General features: G+C 33.7%; 1 protein-coding gene across 3 annotated transcripts in view; it reads right to left on the bottom strand.

Annotated features, from left to right (window-relative positions):
- Positions 1–331: 331 nt before the first annotated feature.
- Positions 332–20,843, bottom strand: part of LOC126825626 (mitochondrial folate transporter/carrier) — a 28,969-nt gene continuing 8,457 nt past the window's right edge. For 2 of the 3 annotated variants that reach the window (XM_050555380.2, XM_050555455.2), the window contains exons 2-8: positions 19,996–20,191; positions 17,590–17,749; positions 14,573–14,661; positions 13,030–13,205; positions 12,567–12,680; positions 11,769–11,914; positions 4,508–9,575 (exon numbers count right to left, since the gene is read on the bottom strand). In XM_050555380.2, the coding sequence (XP_050411337.1) occupies positions 9,428–9,575; positions 11,769–11,914; positions 12,567–12,680; positions 13,030–13,205; positions 14,573–14,661; positions 17,590–17,749; positions 19,996–20,152 (990 nt within the window). In that variant the 5' untranslated portion in view covers positions 20,153–20,191 and the 3' untranslated portion in view covers positions 4,508–9,427. Of the gene's footprint in view, positions 3,488–4,507; positions 9,576–11,768; positions 11,915–12,566; positions 12,681–13,029; positions 13,206–14,572; positions 14,662–17,589; positions 17,750–19,995; positions 20,322–20,843 lie in introns of those variants that run through there. The other variant, XM_050555515.2, reaches the window with a different exon arrangement.

Genomic DNA, 20,843 nt, shown 5'->3' with positions numbered 1-20,843 from the left:
ATGTAGACTTACATTCTCGCAAGGGGCACCTCGACTTATACACTGACCACTTGAGATGTTCCAAATGCTCCTAAACTGACAGTGAGTACTTAGTTGGGAAGACTCATACACCATGCACACAGAACCGAGTTTTTATCTTAATTATGCTCAATATAATCTGAGCAAGACCTTACTGTCTGCTTCAACTTAGTGCTGGTAAGACACTGATATCGATGACGGGGGCAACCACCGAAAGCGCAATGACAAAACCGAGAGCCTCCTTATTTACGATCTGACCCCACTCGGTTGTTATATAGCTTCTTTCAACTTACGCTGCAAAACATTACAACCATTTAAATTTTGGGATTTTTTTTTATTATTCTTAATCAATTTTATACAACCACAACATAATTAACCATCATGATAGAACAATGTAAGTTCTACAAATTATTCAAATAAATGTCATTTATTTACGAGTCGTTAATGTAACAATCATTTTCATTTTAAATCACATGTTTTTGTCACAATCAAAACAACAAAATTTAATGATCAAGTATTTGATTATAATTTTTATTCACGTGCGCCTGTCATTGAGTCAACTGGCGTAGTTTCGAATCCCCGGTTGTACATGACAAGGAGTAGGGTTGCCTGTCCAACCTCGTGGGTTTTCTCCGGGTCCTCCGGTTTCCTCCCACTGTTAAAGACCCCTAAGCGCAAGCGTATTATTGAAATAAAATACCATACGTTAGTCCCGAAATGACCTAGTCTGTGTCGAGTGGACGTTAAACCCCATTTCCCTCTCTATAATTTTTATTGGTTTCAACACGCTCCATTACATTTAGATAACAGGAAATTGAGTAGTTTCTTTAATATTTGTAATAATCTCTCTATTTTCGCTACTATTTATGACCAGGGCTTTTTTTTATGCGATTTCATAATCAAGTAGAGAAACTGACCCTCGTGATGGCATTTGACTTTCAAAATCCGAGCGATCGATTGACGGATTTGTCTCTAATTTTGCATTTTGCAAACACCTCCGATCTAAACATATATTGTCCAATCACGGCAAATCGAATATTGATTTTTACCGCCCGACAAAGCTCTACGTTCCGACTCCTCTCCGGTATATAGTGTTTCGCATTGGCTCATTGAGTACGACATTGGCTCGCGAACCTGGAGGTCTTGTGGTTTGGCCTTGTTAGTGGTGTAGGGCGGAGGGCCTTGCAAAGGACAACGTCTAGTCATTCGGATTGGACGACAAACCTAGGTCCCATGTACACATTGGCGTGCACGTAAAAGAACCCCTGAAAATGAAATGAAATGGGGTTTAACGTCCTACTGTTCTGCTCCAGCTATAAGGGAAATTTTGCCCGGACAGCGGCACAATAGCCTTCTAATTTGCGAGGATTTATCAAATGGACATTACTCTGCGATTGCGGAGGAGTTTTTCTCTTGATTACAATATAGATTATCAGTGTTTCCCAACCTGGGGTACGTGAAAATAGTTCAGGAGTCCACGAAATCAAAGAAGTCCATGTGAAAAAATGTGGGTTCGTGAAAAAAGGACAGCCAAACCAAAATAGGCTTGGAATTTTTGGTATTCGAACAATGAATTTAGTTGATACCAGTGTTACATTTGCGACAAGTCACCAATCTAGTCGTGTCCACATTGTTGGTAATATTGTGGACAAACAGAAAAGTAGTCAACAAAATACATGTTTCAAGTATATTTGTTTCATAGTGTAACTTTTCTGGGTAAGATGGTCCATATTAGGTTTTATCAAAGACGAATGTGAAAGGTTGTGGCACATGCAGTAAATGCTAATGTAAAATGTCCTAAGAGGTCCGCGAGTGTTAAAAAGGTTGGGATCCACTGCTATACATGTAGTAGACAAAACAAAATTCATATAAGGCGCGCGTCAATTAAATATTTGCATCAGAACATCTGTGAAATCAAAATGATTAATAGATTCTCCCTCTCTCACCAATCGAAATTACAAAAACATTTGAAAAGAATCAGTTTTGTGGGATCCTTCAGAGACATAACATATTTTATCAAAGGAAACTAATTTAAAGGGCGTATGGCTCTATTTTTTGGAACCGTGAAACGGACAACAATGGTTCTAAACGAACATATTAAGTTGTAACGTGATTTACATTTAATTTTTGAAGAAAAAAAATATGATAATTACTGATCAATATTAAATGTTCGGTAAAATACGTAAACAGTTCAAATTCAATGGTAGTCCTTTACGCCTGCTTATTGCATTCTTCATGTTTTTTAAAAAATATTTTTGTCGTGTGTAAATCAGCCTTTACTAATTACTTCCACATTGTGTTGTAGGATATGTTTTTATTTGCTCATTACAAAATGGCACCCCAAACCATAGAGTACATGATATTAGGATCCTATAGTTTCACGGCAAGATAACAACAACAATACTGATTGAAATTGATCAATATTGAATTCTTATTATTATGGAAAATATTGAGTTAGACACTTAGCTTCTTTGATATACAGCTTGGAAATGTACTTTTGAAATGCTAATAAAAAATATGTACAACCAGTTGACATGGATGAGTGCTATATAATTGTAATAATATGGACCTGTCTAAAATCGGCATGAACCTTGCGGTTTTAATGGTTACAGGACCACGTTCATCACTACTTTATCAAAGTGTTACATCATGCAGTGATTCGTTTTCACAAAAATAAACAAAGTGGCTTCAATCAAGGGCGTAAAGATGCATTATGTAGGATTCGATAAAGAGCTGACAGTTCTCGCTATAATAGTTTTTTTTTAACAAAATGGATAACGAAAGGGAATATGTTGAAAATTTCAGCCAAATTACTTCATTTTGAAGAACAGTGTAGTCTAGATTGTCATTGATACCATTATAATAAGTCTTAAAGTCTTGATTATCCATTTTTTAATTAAATTATTAACTAGCAACTGTGTTTAAATTCGTTAAAAAACACAATCATCTGATGTTTTAGAGAGTTGATTATGGGCTTGGCATGTGAATAAATGTCTAATGATTTATATAATGCAACTTTAGACAATCCCCGTTGCAACCGCTTCAATTTGGAAGTAGATACATGTATATCAACCACGTTATATCATGTAAATGACTTTTCCTCGCGATGTGTGCGCACATGCTTAGCCACAGAACTGAATCTTGGTATACTCTGTCTTGTTCTGAACAATCTTGTAAACACGTCAGTTATTCTCTTTTTTTTTCAAAATAGTTCCAATCTTTTTATCCATCATTTCTTCTCGATTTTTTTTTTGCATATCATTTCAATTATTAAAGATAATTTCTAGATTGCAAACACACAATTTCTGATAACCGTGTACATTCTAGTCTTTATTCATTAACTTGGCTCTACTTTTTGGTCATCAAAGTGATAATATTTTCGTAAACAAAAAAAGTAATAGCACAGGTTGGTGTTACTCTCAACAAGTTCGGGGTCAATCCCTTGTAGAATCCCTTCACTCCTTCATACCTAAATAAAACATAAGAGAAATATAGTCAAAATTTATGAACTATTAGCCAGGACCGTAGGAATAGGGGCTGGGGGGATTGGTCCAAAGGTATGGGTTGTGAGTGTTTTTACTTCAAAAGATTTTAACCGGACTTCTCCAAACCCACAATATCTTAAAATGTGTTTGGGTCAACTTAACACAGTACAAAGAGCGATTATCTTGGATTATAGGTACACGAAGAGCCACTTTTTCAACGAACCTCAGTTAATGGCGCCATATGGTAGCAAATTGTATAAGCTTTCTGTGGAACAATCAATTTCTGGTAAAAATGATCGGAGTCACATCGACCAAGGCCCTTTCGAAATTGCCTCCTGGACAAATACGTCCATCATACCCTTTATTTGACCCTAATTTGGCTGAAAAGTGAAAGTCAGTTGTTGTACTGGTAATTATGATTCGTATTAAACATCATTTTGAAAGTGTAATTAAACCCACTCTTTGTTCTGTTCGGGTCACGCATTCTTGTCCAAAAGTCTGTCTTGCCTTTAATGCGAAAAGACAAAAATGTGACTTAGATCGTTCTTCCCCTGGACTCTTCACATATGTTTTACGGAAGATATTTAGACATTAGACATACACATTCTATAACCTGGGGTTATTATATGTACGTAACATTTTCTGTAATGCATTGAAACGTGTAGCCAAGTGTACAGGATATATTGCATATGTAATATTGATCCATCTGGAATATCTTTTGAACTTGACAATGCCCTGTTTGTTTTTGACGAATGGTGATCTGGGTCCTGCTTCTCGAAATCTTAACTAAAGGTAAAATCCAAATTTTAGTAGATACTTCAATTTTGATTGGCTAATCACTAAAATCAACCTAATATTATCCAATCAAATTACTAAAATTTGGAGTTTATCTTAGTTAAAATTTCGTGAAACAGGCCCCTGATTGTCATCACCGTATTCCGAAACACACGATATCTGATGTGATTGATTTAATTACAATTTTCAGATATAAAAACATAAGACAGTTGTCTCTCCCCACATTTATTTGTTATTTTTTAAGCGAATAAAAATAGATAGACATGTCTTGTCGACCTGTAAGTAGTGTGTATAATGTATACCACTGTAAATATGTAATAAAAGATAACATATATGGAGATTACCCTTAAGTACTCCTCATTCAACCATCTTACTCCACTCATCTCTCATTATTTTATTATCAGAAACCTAACAGTCTTAACTTGCCAAATCATACATGTACATCTGGGTCACTGATAGCCAAATCACTCTTTCCCGCAGAACTCTATTCTCAAATAGTGAAAAATTTGTCCACAGGAAAAATATAAAGAGACTTGACAAATTAATTTTGGTATTGGATTGAACTTAACCCCATAAATTGTATACTGAAGACTACAGTGATTTTATTGTCAGCAAACCAGAGTAGGCAAGTGAACAAGATCAAATAGGTTTCAGAGATATAATTGGATATGATTAACCATAATCAATACACACAATTGATTTACATTTAGTTGTATGGTTTGCCATATCTGCCAAAATATGTAATGCTAGTATACACATTTTGTCAGGTATAATACACCATGCAATTAAACGTACAGCAATTAAATTTTCCACAAAAATGTATAAAATAATATGTTTGGGAATTGATCGGCATATTATGGTTTAACCAACAATTAAATACATGATAACAAATTTGACTGATGATGATTAATAGTATGTATATACATGTGTATATCTAACAAAGGATATAGTATAAACAATATTTTTCAACTGTACAAATGAATTTACAAATAAAACACTGGGCTAGATTTAGCCACATTTTTTAAAGTTCTATGAAAGGTATCTGAACACTGTCATATCAGGATAGTAAAATTACAATTATTTGCCCTTTATTAACTGCAAATTAAATTAGTGTTAAACACTCACTCCATACAAATAAGGTTATTTCAAGACGAACATTATTTAAATATTTACTTTAATAATTTGCTTGAACGTAAGGGGTTTTACCAGTGAGAGAAAACCAAAGGGATGGACAAAAATTACTGTACATGACAATATTTAATATACAATATATATTTTAGGTTGTAGTCCAAATGCAGTTTTCACAACAATTATTAATTCACATATAGATAACTCATTTTAAATGGATGTGACCCATGTGTTTTCCATATGAATGATGGACCTTTAATATCATAAATGGTATTAAAACCAAAGAGAAAATAATGATCAAAAATAAAGACACAAATAAATTAGATGAAACAACAAAAGATAAATTAATATTAAGGAAAAAAGAATATATCTCAACAATTAAAAAACCAAACAAAATTAAATTATGTCAAAACATAATAATATTGGCTTTACTTTACAATTTCAAGCTAGATGTTTACTTAAGCAAATTAAATGGAAAGCAGGGGAAGGGGGGAAGATATTGAATTGACACAAACTAGACCATTACGGGACTAACATATTGTTCAATTTTTTATTTCATAAATTCACTTGTAAGTAGGGGTCTTTAGCAGTATGAGGAAACCGGAGAAAACCCACAAGGTTAGACAGGCGACCTTACACTTTCTCATGTACAAGCGGGGATTAAAAAACATGCCACTTGACTCAATGACTGATCTTATGATGCAACGCGCGTTGACCATTCGGCCACCCAACCCCCCTTCCCTGCAACAGAGGGGGTGGGATATTGAAATTTGATTCCCTACAACAGAGCACACTTTATAAATGACATAAATAATATTGTATCGTAAATAATTAGATTTTCCATTCTAAAAACCTTATGCTAAAACGTTTCACTAGTAAGATGATTTAGTATTTGAGATTAAGGCATGGTAACTATGAAAGACTGGTGCTCTCTATTTATTTTGGGTACAGATCTTACTTTCTTTCTATTTGTTTGTATTACAGACTTTAGTAAGTTTAGCATTAGAAGTTTAGTTTACTAAATAAATGATTATTAAATTTCTAAAAAAAAAAAAAAAAAAAAAAAATGTACTAGGAAAGCATCCAACCCCAAAATATTGAACGAAGACCACCATATACCCACTTTATGCCACAAAATTTTTCTTGCAACAACAATCAAAGTTTTTCGCATCCCAAGCATTTTCCCACATTAATTCAATTTCAGCTATTTTTTTTCAGATGCAATATCAAATTCAAGGCAGTTAAATTCTTACAATAAAATATTTTCATTTTTACAACATCCATTCAACTCTCATCCAAATTACCTCCCTTCCATACAAATATATTAACAATAACATGTCTATTATCATGGCAATGACAAAATGATTGAAAGGACTTCTTTAATATAAGACAATTGTCTCCGGTAACTATGTTTCCATATTTTCTGATGATAAAATGATTGAAAAGAAAAAAAAAATTACTTTAACTTGAATGTAAATGTTTTTATAATAATTGAGTGCATGCCTCTGCATTTCTTTGCCGAGGTCTTTGACAGCCAGAGAAATTAACCAATCAGATATCAGGATACAAATTCATATACATATATTTTACAAGCAAGTTACCATAGATATCACTAACCACGACACGTATCAATGCCACAGAGATTCAATACATTGAAAATCCACACTAACCCGAGAAAACCAACAAAGTTCTGGATCAAAACCACATGACGTGACGCAATGACAGGCCCCATGATGTATAGCACTGTCTCATTGACCTTAAAACCTTTGTCTCAAGAGAAGTTGATTAAATAGTTACTCTTTATATTTTAAAAATGACCACAAGATGTAATAAAGTGAGTAAATTGGAACATCCTATGATAAAACCATAAGATTAGCATACAATAAACAATCCACTATATATCTTTATAGTTTAAACATGGTATATAAGAGATGAGATATAACCAATTTTATAATCCACTGTGGACACAGTATGCCAAAAATGAAACTAAAATTAGTAAACAATTTATGTTTGCTTAATCTGTCAAAAGCAAAAATTTAATTGTATTAAGCTAGTCCCATTACTTATCAAAATAACATATCAAATCAGATCAACCCAATTCAATTACATTTTATTTTTACCTATATATCAAAGAAGTTTAGCTCCTTTAAAATAAACCACATCACAGACAGGTACAATTATACCATATTTATAATTTAAACATGATATTTATTAAAACAGTGAGGTGTATAACTTTACCCAACATATAACACTACATGTAGATCTTCCTTAGAAACCCAAGGCCAGTTTTTTTTTATTTTACATAATACTCTGGGTTTGTAAAGAATAAGTATTATCCGTGACAAAGAAGACAACTGTAAATCCGGAATGTCCTATTGTTGTCAAATGTCATTGAAAGTAATAAGTGTTATACAACTGGGTTCAGTTGTACAAATAATTGAATGGTACATAATTGGAATGATATACATATAAATTCAATCTGCTGCATTTTGGTTATAACTATGCATAATCTGAACAATAATATCAATGTATCTTAAATAATGGTTATAAAATTGACAATTTCAATTCAAACACGCCCCTCACTTGAAAGTGAACTGATACAGTATATTTATATTTACAATTTGTGATGTCAAATGGATGAGTTCACTTTCAAAATAGGATAGGATCTATTATTTTTGAAAAAGAGTAAATCTTTTTTCTGAAGACTAGCATTTATTCAACATTCCAATTATTTCTAACAAAACCAGTACATTACCGGGTACCCCTTAACAAATCTTACAGAATTTCTCGCTTGTCACAGGGAAATGTTACACCAGTATACATGGGTATTGACGTACTAGTTATTCTACACACAAAAAGATAAATTATTTCTACACGAGTGATGAAAGTAATATCTTGCAGCAAGTCCGTCTTTAATTATGATCTGAAATTGTGCGATATTTAACATGCTTTTATTGATTCATAATCAAAGTTGTTGACATCTCATGAGCAACGTTTCTTAAATTTGATAAATTATCTAGAATGTTTTCAACAAAGATGATATTTTTAAGCCTGAAAATAATTCTTCTGTCACTGACAATGCCACAGTTCAGAGGAGAAATCCTCGATAGGTTTCAGTGAATATATCTGGTTAATTCAGGGTGAAAAGCTCTTAGAACTGTTTTTGCTATCATTTTCATACAGCTGGCACTTCCAAATAAGGCTAAGAGTCTCTTTCTTCAAATAGTAATATTTAGCTTGAATGTTTAAACATACTTTTTTCTTCAAAGAACCATCGTAAACTACGACTTCTCTTTTAAATTCGGGTTTTGAGTACATATTCAACAGCAACAATTGTTACTTCCAGGCCTCGATATGATCGAATGTTGTGTTTAAAAAAAACAACAGTGAGCATGACATAGCCGCCTTAATAAAACATCACTATAATATTAAGACTCTTAAATTCATTAGAATCCACAAGTCTTGACTGGACTGACAATCAAATTGACCAGTTAAGATATCTGTCACCTGGTCAATAAATATAATTTGATAGAATGTCAAAAATTCGTTGAGCAAAGTACAATATTGGATAACAAATCTACATAAATACAAGATTTATAGGCTTTGAGTTGACTGAAAAAACAATTTCAGTGTTGACTTTTAAAAATCATGTCCGACTAGCAAAATTACTAATGAAGAGCCGTATTTACATTACAGTAATATTGGAATCTCAATAAATAGCCCTTAACATTAAATATCAAATCTCATATTTTATTATTAATCTAATATACAAAAGTCATTAAATAAGTAATCTCAAACGTTATATAATTTTTTTTTCAAAACAATTGATTGCTAAATCAATCTATTCACATCAAATTCCAGTATGTCAGTTGATTTGCTGATCTGAACTTTTTTAAGACCCTTCCCTCCAAACAGTCTAACTTTGTAAAATATGAGATCAACTATTTGATGAAAAGGGTTAATAAAGATAACAATAGTAAATTCAATTATATTAAAACCGTTCATATATCTGTCTCTGCAACTAAGTCTGGTGTGGCGGGTTTCCAATTCGTGATGTACTCGTAAAGTAGAAAGACGATACAAATATTAGGTGTCACGTGCCACAGATAAACACCTATTCCTTTATACAGACCAGGAAATCCCTCGTACCTAGTAAAAAGTACAAAACTAAGTGTCACCAAATAATAATAATTAGTTTGAACTTACATGTACTTGTCACATCCTACCCACCCACATAGTGAAATATTTAATTGGATTCATGCCAATTGTTGAATACCTAAACCTGAACTTAAAGATACATTCCCGGGTACAAACTGGGTGATTTGATGATATATTTGGACTAAAAACATATTCAAACTAATTAATTTATCATAATTTTGCTTCAAATCTTTCTCAAAACAATGCAATTGTCAGGGAATAGCCGGCTATAAAAAAATCGATCAAAAGAGATCATGTTTGTGTCACGTGATACAACGGGTGCGAAGTCGGAGGAGAATTGATTGCATACACAAGACGATGTTGCCTTTATTGCCGACTATTTATTACTAATATGGAAGCCTAATTAAATTCTCGGATTATCCACTGCCCGCGTCTTTTTCCGTGATTTTTATCTCAGAAAGTGTTGTACATCTAATTATTCATAAAGTTTATCAACATGTACATCAAGTGCTCAATCTCTGCGTGCAATCTTCGACGTCACGCGTGCAGACACTCCTAATCGTCGGGCTGTCGATTAGAGTAACCCGTACATCTTTGTCCTGTATGCGCTTCATGAGTGTTTTTCAGGAAATCCAGAATTTTTCTAGTAAGAATGGATATTTCTACTTTCCATATATACCAAAATTGCCATACTTTTATTGGAAATAACCACCCGATAAATATTTTTCTGGGAACGTAGCTTTAAGATTTGAATCAAAACAACTCTTTTTTAAAAAAAGCTCACTGATTTACAATGTACATAATTACTATGATTTCATCATAGTTATTTTGGTGCTTTCTGATGCAATTCTGAATAAATGTCATCTTTATCAATTTTGATTTAGAGGATATATTATCGTATTTCAGTCAAGCTACACAAAGTTCACTTTGAATTGAATCTCCCTGGGTCCCGTTTATGTGATTGTCAACCATAGCTTTCTTCAAACGTGAAAGCCTTCTTTTTCTGTGTCAAATACAATGTACATGCAGTATGCAGTTTCCCAAAAAGTTATTGTAAATTAGTCACTGGCGACAAAATCAATTGGCATGAATTCCATTTAAAATTAAATAAAGTAGGATGGACTAATCCCTTCCCAAGAAGTTATTGATTAACTTTTCAAGAGGTATTTTTATTTTTTTTAAGAATCAAACCATAAAGATATATAATGTATAGTTATTGTCATGCTTTGTGAACTATCTGAAAAAAGAAATGAAGGGGATCTTCAAGAACTTCTGCTTAAGTCGTACTGTAACCATTTTAAATATCACAATCTCTCAACAAACAAACAAATTTGAAAAAGTTCAAAATGGCTATAGATAGTATATAGTAAAGCTGTAAAACAGGAAATTAATGTCAGCAAGAAACTAATGCATTAGACATTTGGCCAGTTGCATTAATATTAATGCTTATTTTCATTCTCTAACAGGAAGTATGAAGTAGTTATCCTGTAGTATATACATGTATTAGTTCTATTGTCAGAGTCAACACCCCCTCCCCCCCCCCACCCCACCCCGAAGACAATACAAGCAACATTGGTTTATCAGATGAAAGGCTATCAATATGACAATGATGTCATTATCATTGTCCTAATATTACAAGGAGCCAAGCATTTAGGCCATACCCCTTGTAATTTACATTCTTGGGATGAAAACAACACCATTTGACTTCATGACAGACCTGATGATCTAAAGTCCTCACTAAACTTGCCACACTAAATCACAAATTCTGAAATTTAATTCCCTCAATCGCTCATAATAGACGTAAGGTGTCAATTGGGTAAACACAAGAATTTCAGTCAAAATAGCATGTGTTACTATCTGCACTATTTGAATTATTCTATCTTCCCCTACATGTATCATCAAAGATAAAACATTTGATTACTTACATCACACTTTAGGATGTTGCAATATATAATTGTTTAGACAAAAAGAAAAACAAAAAGGTCTGACTTCGTATATTTTAAAACAAAATCTTAATCATATAGAACTAACCACAATAATGCTTTATTTTGACTATAAGCTGCTATAAATCCAAAAATTAACTTGGCTAATGGAAAGCGTTTTCTTACGAAGCAGAGCATTACTTGCCTTTACAATGGGAAATAAATTTAAATTAAAAAAAAATAAAATGATAAGTGTACTTACTTGATAATATTTTTTACAACCTCTCGTACATTTTTGTGATTACGATGTTGATCTTGTAAGCGGGACCGTAAAACTTGATAAGGATACGTAGCCACTGCAGCAAACATTTTGGAACAAGCTGCGAATGTCACATACTCCAATGAGGTCTGGAAAATCATACAAAGGTTCAAATCTTAATTTTGTTTCATATATCTATACTTTCGGGAGGCACAGTGGCTCAGTGGGAAAGGAGTTTGGCCAAGACAATAACTGTCCGGGCAAATTTCCCTCGTATCATGTTAAACCCCCAATCTAATTAAAATATAGATCTATATTTCGTTTCATTTTTTATACTTTCGATGGCCTACACTACATGTAGATCTAACAAGTTATAGTGGGAGTTCACGTTCTATGACGTCAGGTACCAAGCAAGTGACATTTGACCCGATTACGTCAGTCAATCGATTACCCAATTAGCAACTGCCGTGTATTTTTTATCTACTTTTGCTTTGTTTTGATTTCTATTGCCGCTAATGTCTACCCACAGTTCCGCGCAAAAAAGGTCAAACGCTCGATTTGACAGATCATTTGATTGGCTGACCCCTCATTTCAAGCAGAACACGAGTTAAATAACAACGTTTCCAGATCCAAGTGTAGTAAAAACAAGTAAAATCAAAATTTTGAACTATAAAAACGAAACGAAATTGGATCTGTGTTTTAATCAGATTGGTTAAACCCCATTTCATTTATACTTTTCTTTGGCATCGAGTCATGTAGCTGGACCATGCTTATGTATAAGGTCAATATTATATTTCTTACCAATCGATAATCTAGAGGCAAATTACGTCTATTGTTATACCACGTCTTCATTTCTTCGTACGCCATAAACTGTAAGGCACCATGGGAAATACCAAATACACCCGGAACAAAACCCTAAATGAAGAGAGAAAGCAGAGATTAAGATTGGTTAATGTAATTGCATAAAGCGCATACAGAACAGCTTCAATGATGATAACATTTAGTTATCTACAAAGCACTTTAAAAATCTGGGCTTTTAAAATGTACAGAAATCTTGACATGGATATTATACACTTGGGCTGAATTTTAACTGATGTTTGGGGCCTACTGCATAACTACACCTCTGTTGTACATATTGTATACACAGACAAGCTTTCGTACTGATGTTTGGAGTCCACTGACAATACTCATGTTAATGCTAGTGATATATCATAACACAAGCTTCACCAGAACTCCCTTGATGGAATAACCAACATACATGTACCTTATAAAGCCCCCTAACACCCTCAGTGGAATATATCTTTATTAAAGCATCACTCATGCCCTTATAATGTTGAGATGATCTAGTAGCAGTACCGGATAATGCCGTCCCTTCATATTGTAAACATAATCTAGTCTTCGTTACCCAGATTGGATTGGTTAAAACTAAAGTTGCAAAGCCTGAAATCAAATGATTTGTTTTATAAATAGGCTTGTCACAATAAGCCAGATCTACATATAAGTGATAGAATGTGTTTACCACTATTTTGCGGGAGCTATTTAAAACTGCTAAATTTCTATGCTTTAACTAGTTTACATGTATAAATTATAAATAAACACTGTTTATAGGCTAAATGTTCATAAACAAGCATGAGAAAGAATACCATTTCTTTAGATATCATACATGTGGATGTCCAATTACATTTCATCAGACAAGAATGTCATTTTGACAGCGCCACAAATTTATTCTTTTGCTTTAGAAAGGTGGGACAAGCTCAAATACATTATGATGTGTTGCGGGCGTACAATCTAGTCACTACACTAGTGGTACATTGTAGGTAGTCCACCGAACGTTGACATGACACTGGGCTTCCGATAATGCTTTTCAATCACAAATTAAGCCACATAAGGTCAGTTTGTGTATTTACTGTCAAGTTATATGAAATAATGAACAAAAACAGGCCTCTCTGATAGATAAAATACTACATTGTTTCCACCGCCATACCGGTATATCGCTTAATTATGATTGGCTACTATTTTTGGAGTTAGATTAGATTTCATCCCTGTATTTTGAAAATGTTTTTGGTTTTATATAATGATATTCTTTTTAATTCTTTTAAACATAACTGCCAATAGTTTTGGCAAAATTCTAAAATAAAAATGTAGAAATGTGTGTCTGGGTATTCTTTACAACCGCTCTAAATTTCACGTTTCCCTTCCAGCCTCGCATGTGTTTCTTCAATAATTGCACCTGAATAAATGAACAGCAATGTGATGGTGATATCGAAAATCGACCTGAGCTTTGTGGGGAGAATTCATCCATGGTTTTTGGGACCATGTCACCTACTATTTTGAGCCCAAATACCGATGTTAATAAATTGAATAATATGCTGGCGCGATTATTCTTGTTCTCAGCACCTGTCAAATCTCAAGGTCTGAGTAATAAAACCAAGCTATATCGTTGAATATTTTCAACTTTTATGAATAAAAAGATGAAATACTAGGATAAATACAAAATTGTTATGAGTTTTGTTTAATATCATCAGCTTTTCCGTGCGAGATTTCAATCCGTTTTGAGTGACGAATTCTGCGATTTCCACGTATAACTGTACTGATCAGTGACATGTTACAAATCAATGACCAATATATAACAGCACACTTTGTAGGCTGTGATGCTCACCTTCAAATAAAATCTTAGAAGAGTGTACTTTGCTCTTCCCAGCAAAAGGGTGTAGGCTATACACTGTACAGATTAATTTCACACGACAACGTTTTCCTTTGCTTGAGAGTTAATATTCCCTCAAATTAATTAAATCGTTAAGACTTACCAGCTTCTGTGCCAGCTAATATATGTCTAGCTGGTCCAACATTTTTTTTACTGTCACCATCTTGCATCCATGATTTAATCCTGTTGTAACTAACAAAATAAACAAGTACATGTACATGGCTATCATTAACTAACAAATACTGTAATGTACATCATTTATTCATTAGGCCAAAAAATAACCCTGCTGTGTTTTGGACACATTGTAGCTTGTTTAATAAATATTGTGGAATACCCCACAGCAAACCATTGCAATAATCCAGTCTGAAAAGGACCAAGGCACGAACTAATGTATGAGCAGCTTCATGACTTATCAGTCTACCGGTACTCTCAATAATTTACCATTATTCACATTTCCGCTTTATTAGAAAATCAATGATTCCTTAGAAAAATAAAAATCAAAGTATAAACGATCCGACAAAATGCATAGAAACTGAACAGAAGCAGGTATAATTCTAACAGTACCATTCTGGTGGAAAAGTGAGCGAGTAGTCATCACATGATGTAAACAAAACTCAAAAACGGTGTTTGCAAATTTTGTGGAATGAACACTCTACATGTAACTCTAAGAGTTTACAATTCATCATAAAAATATTGTAAATAACATAAAAATGTGGGTATTTTTCTTAATATTTATGCTAAATATTCAGATAAATCAAACCTGCGATATATCACGATATATTCAGTTTTTCAATATTTATCTGAAGACAGTATTTATGACAGTTTTTATTTCTGTGACAGTTTTATATATTGAAAAACCAAAATATCGCGCAGCTCTATGTAACAGTTCAGAAAATTTATTATGATATTTGTTGCACCACAGAAAGACTTGGTGATACACAATGTACATTTTTAATTTATTAGTATTACATACGTCAGTTCAAATTCCATTCATTAATTTTTGACAATTTATTTCTCCATCATGCGCAGTTCTTTTAACATTTCAGATACAGACCAGTTGAAATCGGGTTGATTTAAAAAAAAAAAGCCATCCTAATACTTTATAAGATTAGTACTGCCATAAATATTTGAAAGCATACCCTTGGACTTATAAATAACTTTTGTTATTAAAGCGTTTACGAGGTGCAACAATGTGAAACAAGGGCCATAACTCCTGAAGAAATTAACAGAAATTATTGAAATCAAATTAGGATTCTTCATCTCACTAATGTAAACAACATATACATGTATCAATTTCAAAACAATCAGATGATAAATGTAATCTGTAGACTGTTCACAAGAAATTGAAGACAACGGACGGATGGGGGCAGACTGAGACGGCAATATACAACCACATTTCCAAGTGGGGGATAAAGATAGAGAAGACATGAATATACAACTACAAGTACCGTGGTTAGGATAATAAACAATCAATGTTAACATCTTGTCCAAACTAAACAGTGATAACTCGGCTCAGAATCAAGTAATTTGAATGAAATTTTCAACATATTCATTTTGCATTACCTATTTTTCAATGATTATATCTATAGTAGTAAGAAATGCCAGCTCTTTATCTAAATCTTACATAATGTATCTTTAATTTTTTAAGGGACCTTTAATAAAAGGATCCAAAAACTTTATTGTTCAGTTTGTGCATTTCTATTCAAGTAATAAAACCAGCGGCTGCCAGGCAGGATAAGCCCACATTTTCGAAAGATGGATAGAGAACAAGCTAACAAGAAAGTGATTTTTCCTACTATCAAGGGCCATAATTCAGGAAATTACAATTCGATATGCGCGAATATCGAAAGGAACTGAGATCTTTGTGTTATAAACTTACATTTCAAGTTTCAACAAAATCGGATAAAAATTGTGACGTCTATAGGGTCCACAACCTTGATATCCCGTATTTTTACGCTATTTGAGAACGAACGGCGGCCATTTTGTCTGTCAATTTTAGGTTGATTTTCACAAAATTCGAATTCAGTCGTCCTTAGGGTGTAACAGTGATATAATAATACAGTTTTTTAAATTGGATAACAATTATGACCTCTATAGGGTCCACAAGCTAAAAACGCGATTTTTCGTACAATCAGGGGCCATAATTTAGGAAGTTACGGTCCGATATGCGCGAATATCGAAAGGAACTGAGATCTTTGGGTTATAAACTTACATTTCAAGTTTCAACAAAATCGGATCAAAATTGTGACCTCTATAGGGTCCACAACCTTGATATACCATTTTTTTTTAAGCTATTTGAAAACGAATGGCGGCCATGTTGTCTGTCAATTTTGGACCGATTTTCACAAAATTCGAACTCAGCCTTCCTTAGGGTGTTATGGTGATATAATAATACGCTTTTTTAAATCGGATAAAAATTATGACCTCTATAGGGTCCACAAGCTAAAAACGCGATTTTTCGTACAATCAGGGGCCATAATTCAAGAAGTTACGGTCCGATATGCGCGAATATCGAAAGGAACCGAGATCTTTGGGTTATAAACTTACATTTCAAGTTTCAACAAAATCGGATAAAAATTGTGACCTCTATAGGGTCCACAACCTTGATATACCATTTTTTTTAAGCTATTTGAAAACGAACGGCGGCCATTTTGTCTGTCAATTTTGGGCCGATTTTCACAAAATTCGAACTCAGCCTTCCTTAGGGTGTTACGGTGATATAATAATACGTTTTTTTAAATCGGATAAAAATTATGACCTCTATAGGGTCCACAAGCTAAAAATGCGATTTTTCGTACAATCAGGGGCCATAATTCAAGAAGTTACGGTCCGATATGCGCGAATATCGAAAGGAACCGAGATCTTTGGGTTATAAACTTACATTTCAAGTTTCAACAAAATCAGATAAGTTTCGATCCGATACATGCCAATATCGAAAGCAGCCGAGACCTTTTGGGGATAAACCTATATTTCAAGTTTCGTCAAAATCGGATAAGAATTGTGACCTGTAGAGAGTCCACAAACAATTGTGGACGGACGTCCGGATGGACAGGGGCGACAGCATAATACGCCCACATGAAAATGTGGGTGTATAAAAAGTAAAAATAAATTAAAACTTACAAGAAAAAATAAAACCCCCATGAGATTCCAGCTCCCCAGACATTAGGTGTGACTCCTTGATATAATCCAACGACCCCATCAGATTTGGCTATAGATTTTAATGCATGGAATATTCCTTTATACTGAGGTCTTTTACCAATTACATCATACCCTTCATTTACTGAAATATACAATGGTACAATATATTTTAAAAGATAGGTTGTCAGGCATCAAAACATACATCCACAGCAGCAGCTAAGATGTCTGGGGAGTCAACAAGGGTTGTCGCATATTTTTTTCCTTTTATCAGTAACGAAAAGATTTACAACACACTAAAACCTGATTATGAGTAATACCACATGAATAATTATCAGAAATCATTAGAATTTGTCAAGATTGTTTGTTTCATGACCTACACTGTGTATAAACTTGTACTGTATTAACTTTAGCCTCTAGGGCTTCCACTAGACTGTATAAACTTATACTGTATTAACTTTAGCCTCTAGGGCTTCCACTAGACTGGATAACCTGCTCTAATATGTCAGACTCGCTCCTACATCACTTCTTTTCTGACTTGCATAATTATAAAGACAGGTAGTGGGCAGCCATGTTTTGACGTAGTGTTGCTAAAAATAGACGGGTATCCCTAATGATGGCGCTCAGCGTTAAAATGAGTAAGCTAGAAGATTTGTTAAGCTTTTCTTTAATGTCTAAGATTGCTCTAGCCAAATTAAAAGTTGATCGTGCGACATCTTATTGTTATCTTAAACCCAAACAAAGCGACAGTTTAAAATCAGCTCTTATATTATAATCAGTTACAATCGCAGGCCTACTGGCTATGGCAAATTGCTCATATTTCATTTGATTTTTTGCCATATTTCTCAAATTCCAAAATATTAATTATTGTTCTGTTAAATTCCATTTTTGAGAAAAAATTGCATAGTTTCGACTCTAATCCACAAGCTAAACATAAACTACCACTGCATTTAATTGGTGTTGACATCTTTATTGCATACTTCAGCGCCCGATCATGTTTTTGTTTACATTGGTAATGTGCGCAGAAAGAGATGCGTACTGCCGGGAGGAATTCCTCCTGGCAAGATGGCTGCACGCTACCTGTCTTTATATTGAAGTCAGAATAGCGCAGTGACGTATGAACAAGCCTGATGTCATTTAGAGCAGGTTGTCCAGTCTAGGGCTTTCACAAGATTTTTCAAGTGACCAAGGGCCATAACTCTGGCAGTAATTATCAGAAATTGTTGAAAATCAATAGAATTCTTCATCTCACTGCAAAATGTTTTAAAAGTCTATTCAATATCAACTTTACCCTCTAGAATGACCACAAGCTCTTTCAAGGTGATCAAGGGCCATAACTCTGGCAGTAAATATTGAAAATTGTTGAAAATCATTAGCCCAGTCGGAGCAGAATAGTAGGCTGTTAAACCCCATTACAATTCAATTCGTCTCTTAACCTTAAAGATGCATTATGGGAGATTAGATAAAGAGCTGGCAGTTCTCACTATAATAGTTAAAAACTAGATAATGTAAATGGAATTTGCTGAAAATTTCAGCCAAATTGATCCACTCTGAGTCTGAATCAAGATTTTAGCGATTGAATTTTCAATCTAGCCTCGATCGTCATTACTAAAGTCGGTACGATAAAAAACATAGTCTCGATTATCCATAAATTTATTATTAAATCATGAACGGAAGTCGAACAGCAAATCGGAACCTAATCCAATAAACATCGCAGGCTAGCGGTGACACCGAGAGTTGATTATGGCCTGGATAAGTTAAGTAATGGCGTCCATGTCAGGTAATTAATTGTACATGTATTGGGTTCTGGAAAGTGAATAAATGACAATTATCAATGGTTGTTTTAATGAAAAGTGATTTAGTTATTCATTAATTTTTTGCTCCTGTCAGATAGAACTATTTATTACTAAATCACTGTCCTATCCATGAAACGGCTGGGTAATGGTATCAATTTCTAGGCCTACTTATGGCAAAAAACACCCTCAACTTCTTGTGATAATTAAATATATGTAGACATTGAAACTTCAGAGCCTATTATTAATAATTATATTTTTAGTATCTATAATCTAATCCATGTAGTAAAGTATTAATATCAATGTCAAATGATTGTTCAAAGGGGTTAAATCCAAACGTTTATTACATAATCCAAAACAACCATCAAATGCCTCATTATTAGACCTATTTATAAGTGGCATAAGCCATAAGCAGGATTTAGTGCTTCTCGGTCAACCTGTCCTAATGTAAATACTAGTAAAATAGGCCTATGGAAAATTACACGAGTTGATGATGCAATATTGAGATAATATGAATAATCCGATTAATTAATGAACCAATTGAATATTTCTACACACAAAAAATAATTAAATCTTTAACAAATAATCCTATACCCACCTTGGAATCGTATTTTAACTAAATCTAGAGGATGTAAGACTAACGTTGATATCACCCCACCACTCATGCCAGCTATCAGATGTTCAGCGCCTTTAACTTGCCGTAATGTTGAGTACAAACTGCCCCATTTTGGGCCGTTACCAGTTCCCTCTGCCATCTTTGGTTATAATATACCGGTTCTTATGTACAAGATTGACTACAAGAATAAAATGTTTTAAAAAACTATCATCATAAATTGTCCATATTTTCTAAAATATTTGTCCCGTATAGAACATGCCCTGGCAAGGTCGTAGCCATTTTACCAAGAATAGTCTAAATCAAGCGATAAGTGCATTTCGAGGCTTAAGGCAGGAAACTCCACACTGATCCGCAGTGAATATTTGCTAGGCCGCTACAATCACTGATACGGATGACATCGATGCGGCTTAATGAGCCAGAAATATTAACTTTTTTCCTGCGACAAATTAAATTCTAAAACATTTTTTTATGTATTGGAAAAATAAATAAAGGCGTTTGACGTATTTGTAGGTAAAAATTATTTCCTATTTAGTGTAAATGGGTATTAAAATGACTAAAATGCAGCATTTTCTCCGAAGCAGTAACGTCTTATGTAAAGAATGCACGCGCCATTCAACCAATGATTGACGCCGCGTGCTGTGACAGCACGTGTTAAGACAGTCATCTTTGACAGAGATATATTACTAGACTCGTAATTCTCTGTGAAACATATTACTAGACTCGTAATTCTCTGTGAAACAGATTGAGGGAACTCTCTTTAAAAAAATGTGTGTTCTATTATTAATGGAATCTAGCATCTTAAAAGGATGTTAGACATGTGGACTTAAAAG

This window comes from Patella vulgata, chromosome 1 (genome assembly GCF_932274485.2).
Source record: "Patella vulgata chromosome 1, xgPatVulg1.2, whole genome shotgun sequence".
NCBI lineage: Eukaryota > Metazoa > Mollusca > Gastropoda > Patellidae > Patella > Patella vulgata.
Note: the sequence above shows the minus strand (reverse complement) of the source record. Positions and strands in the feature narration are given on the sequence as shown.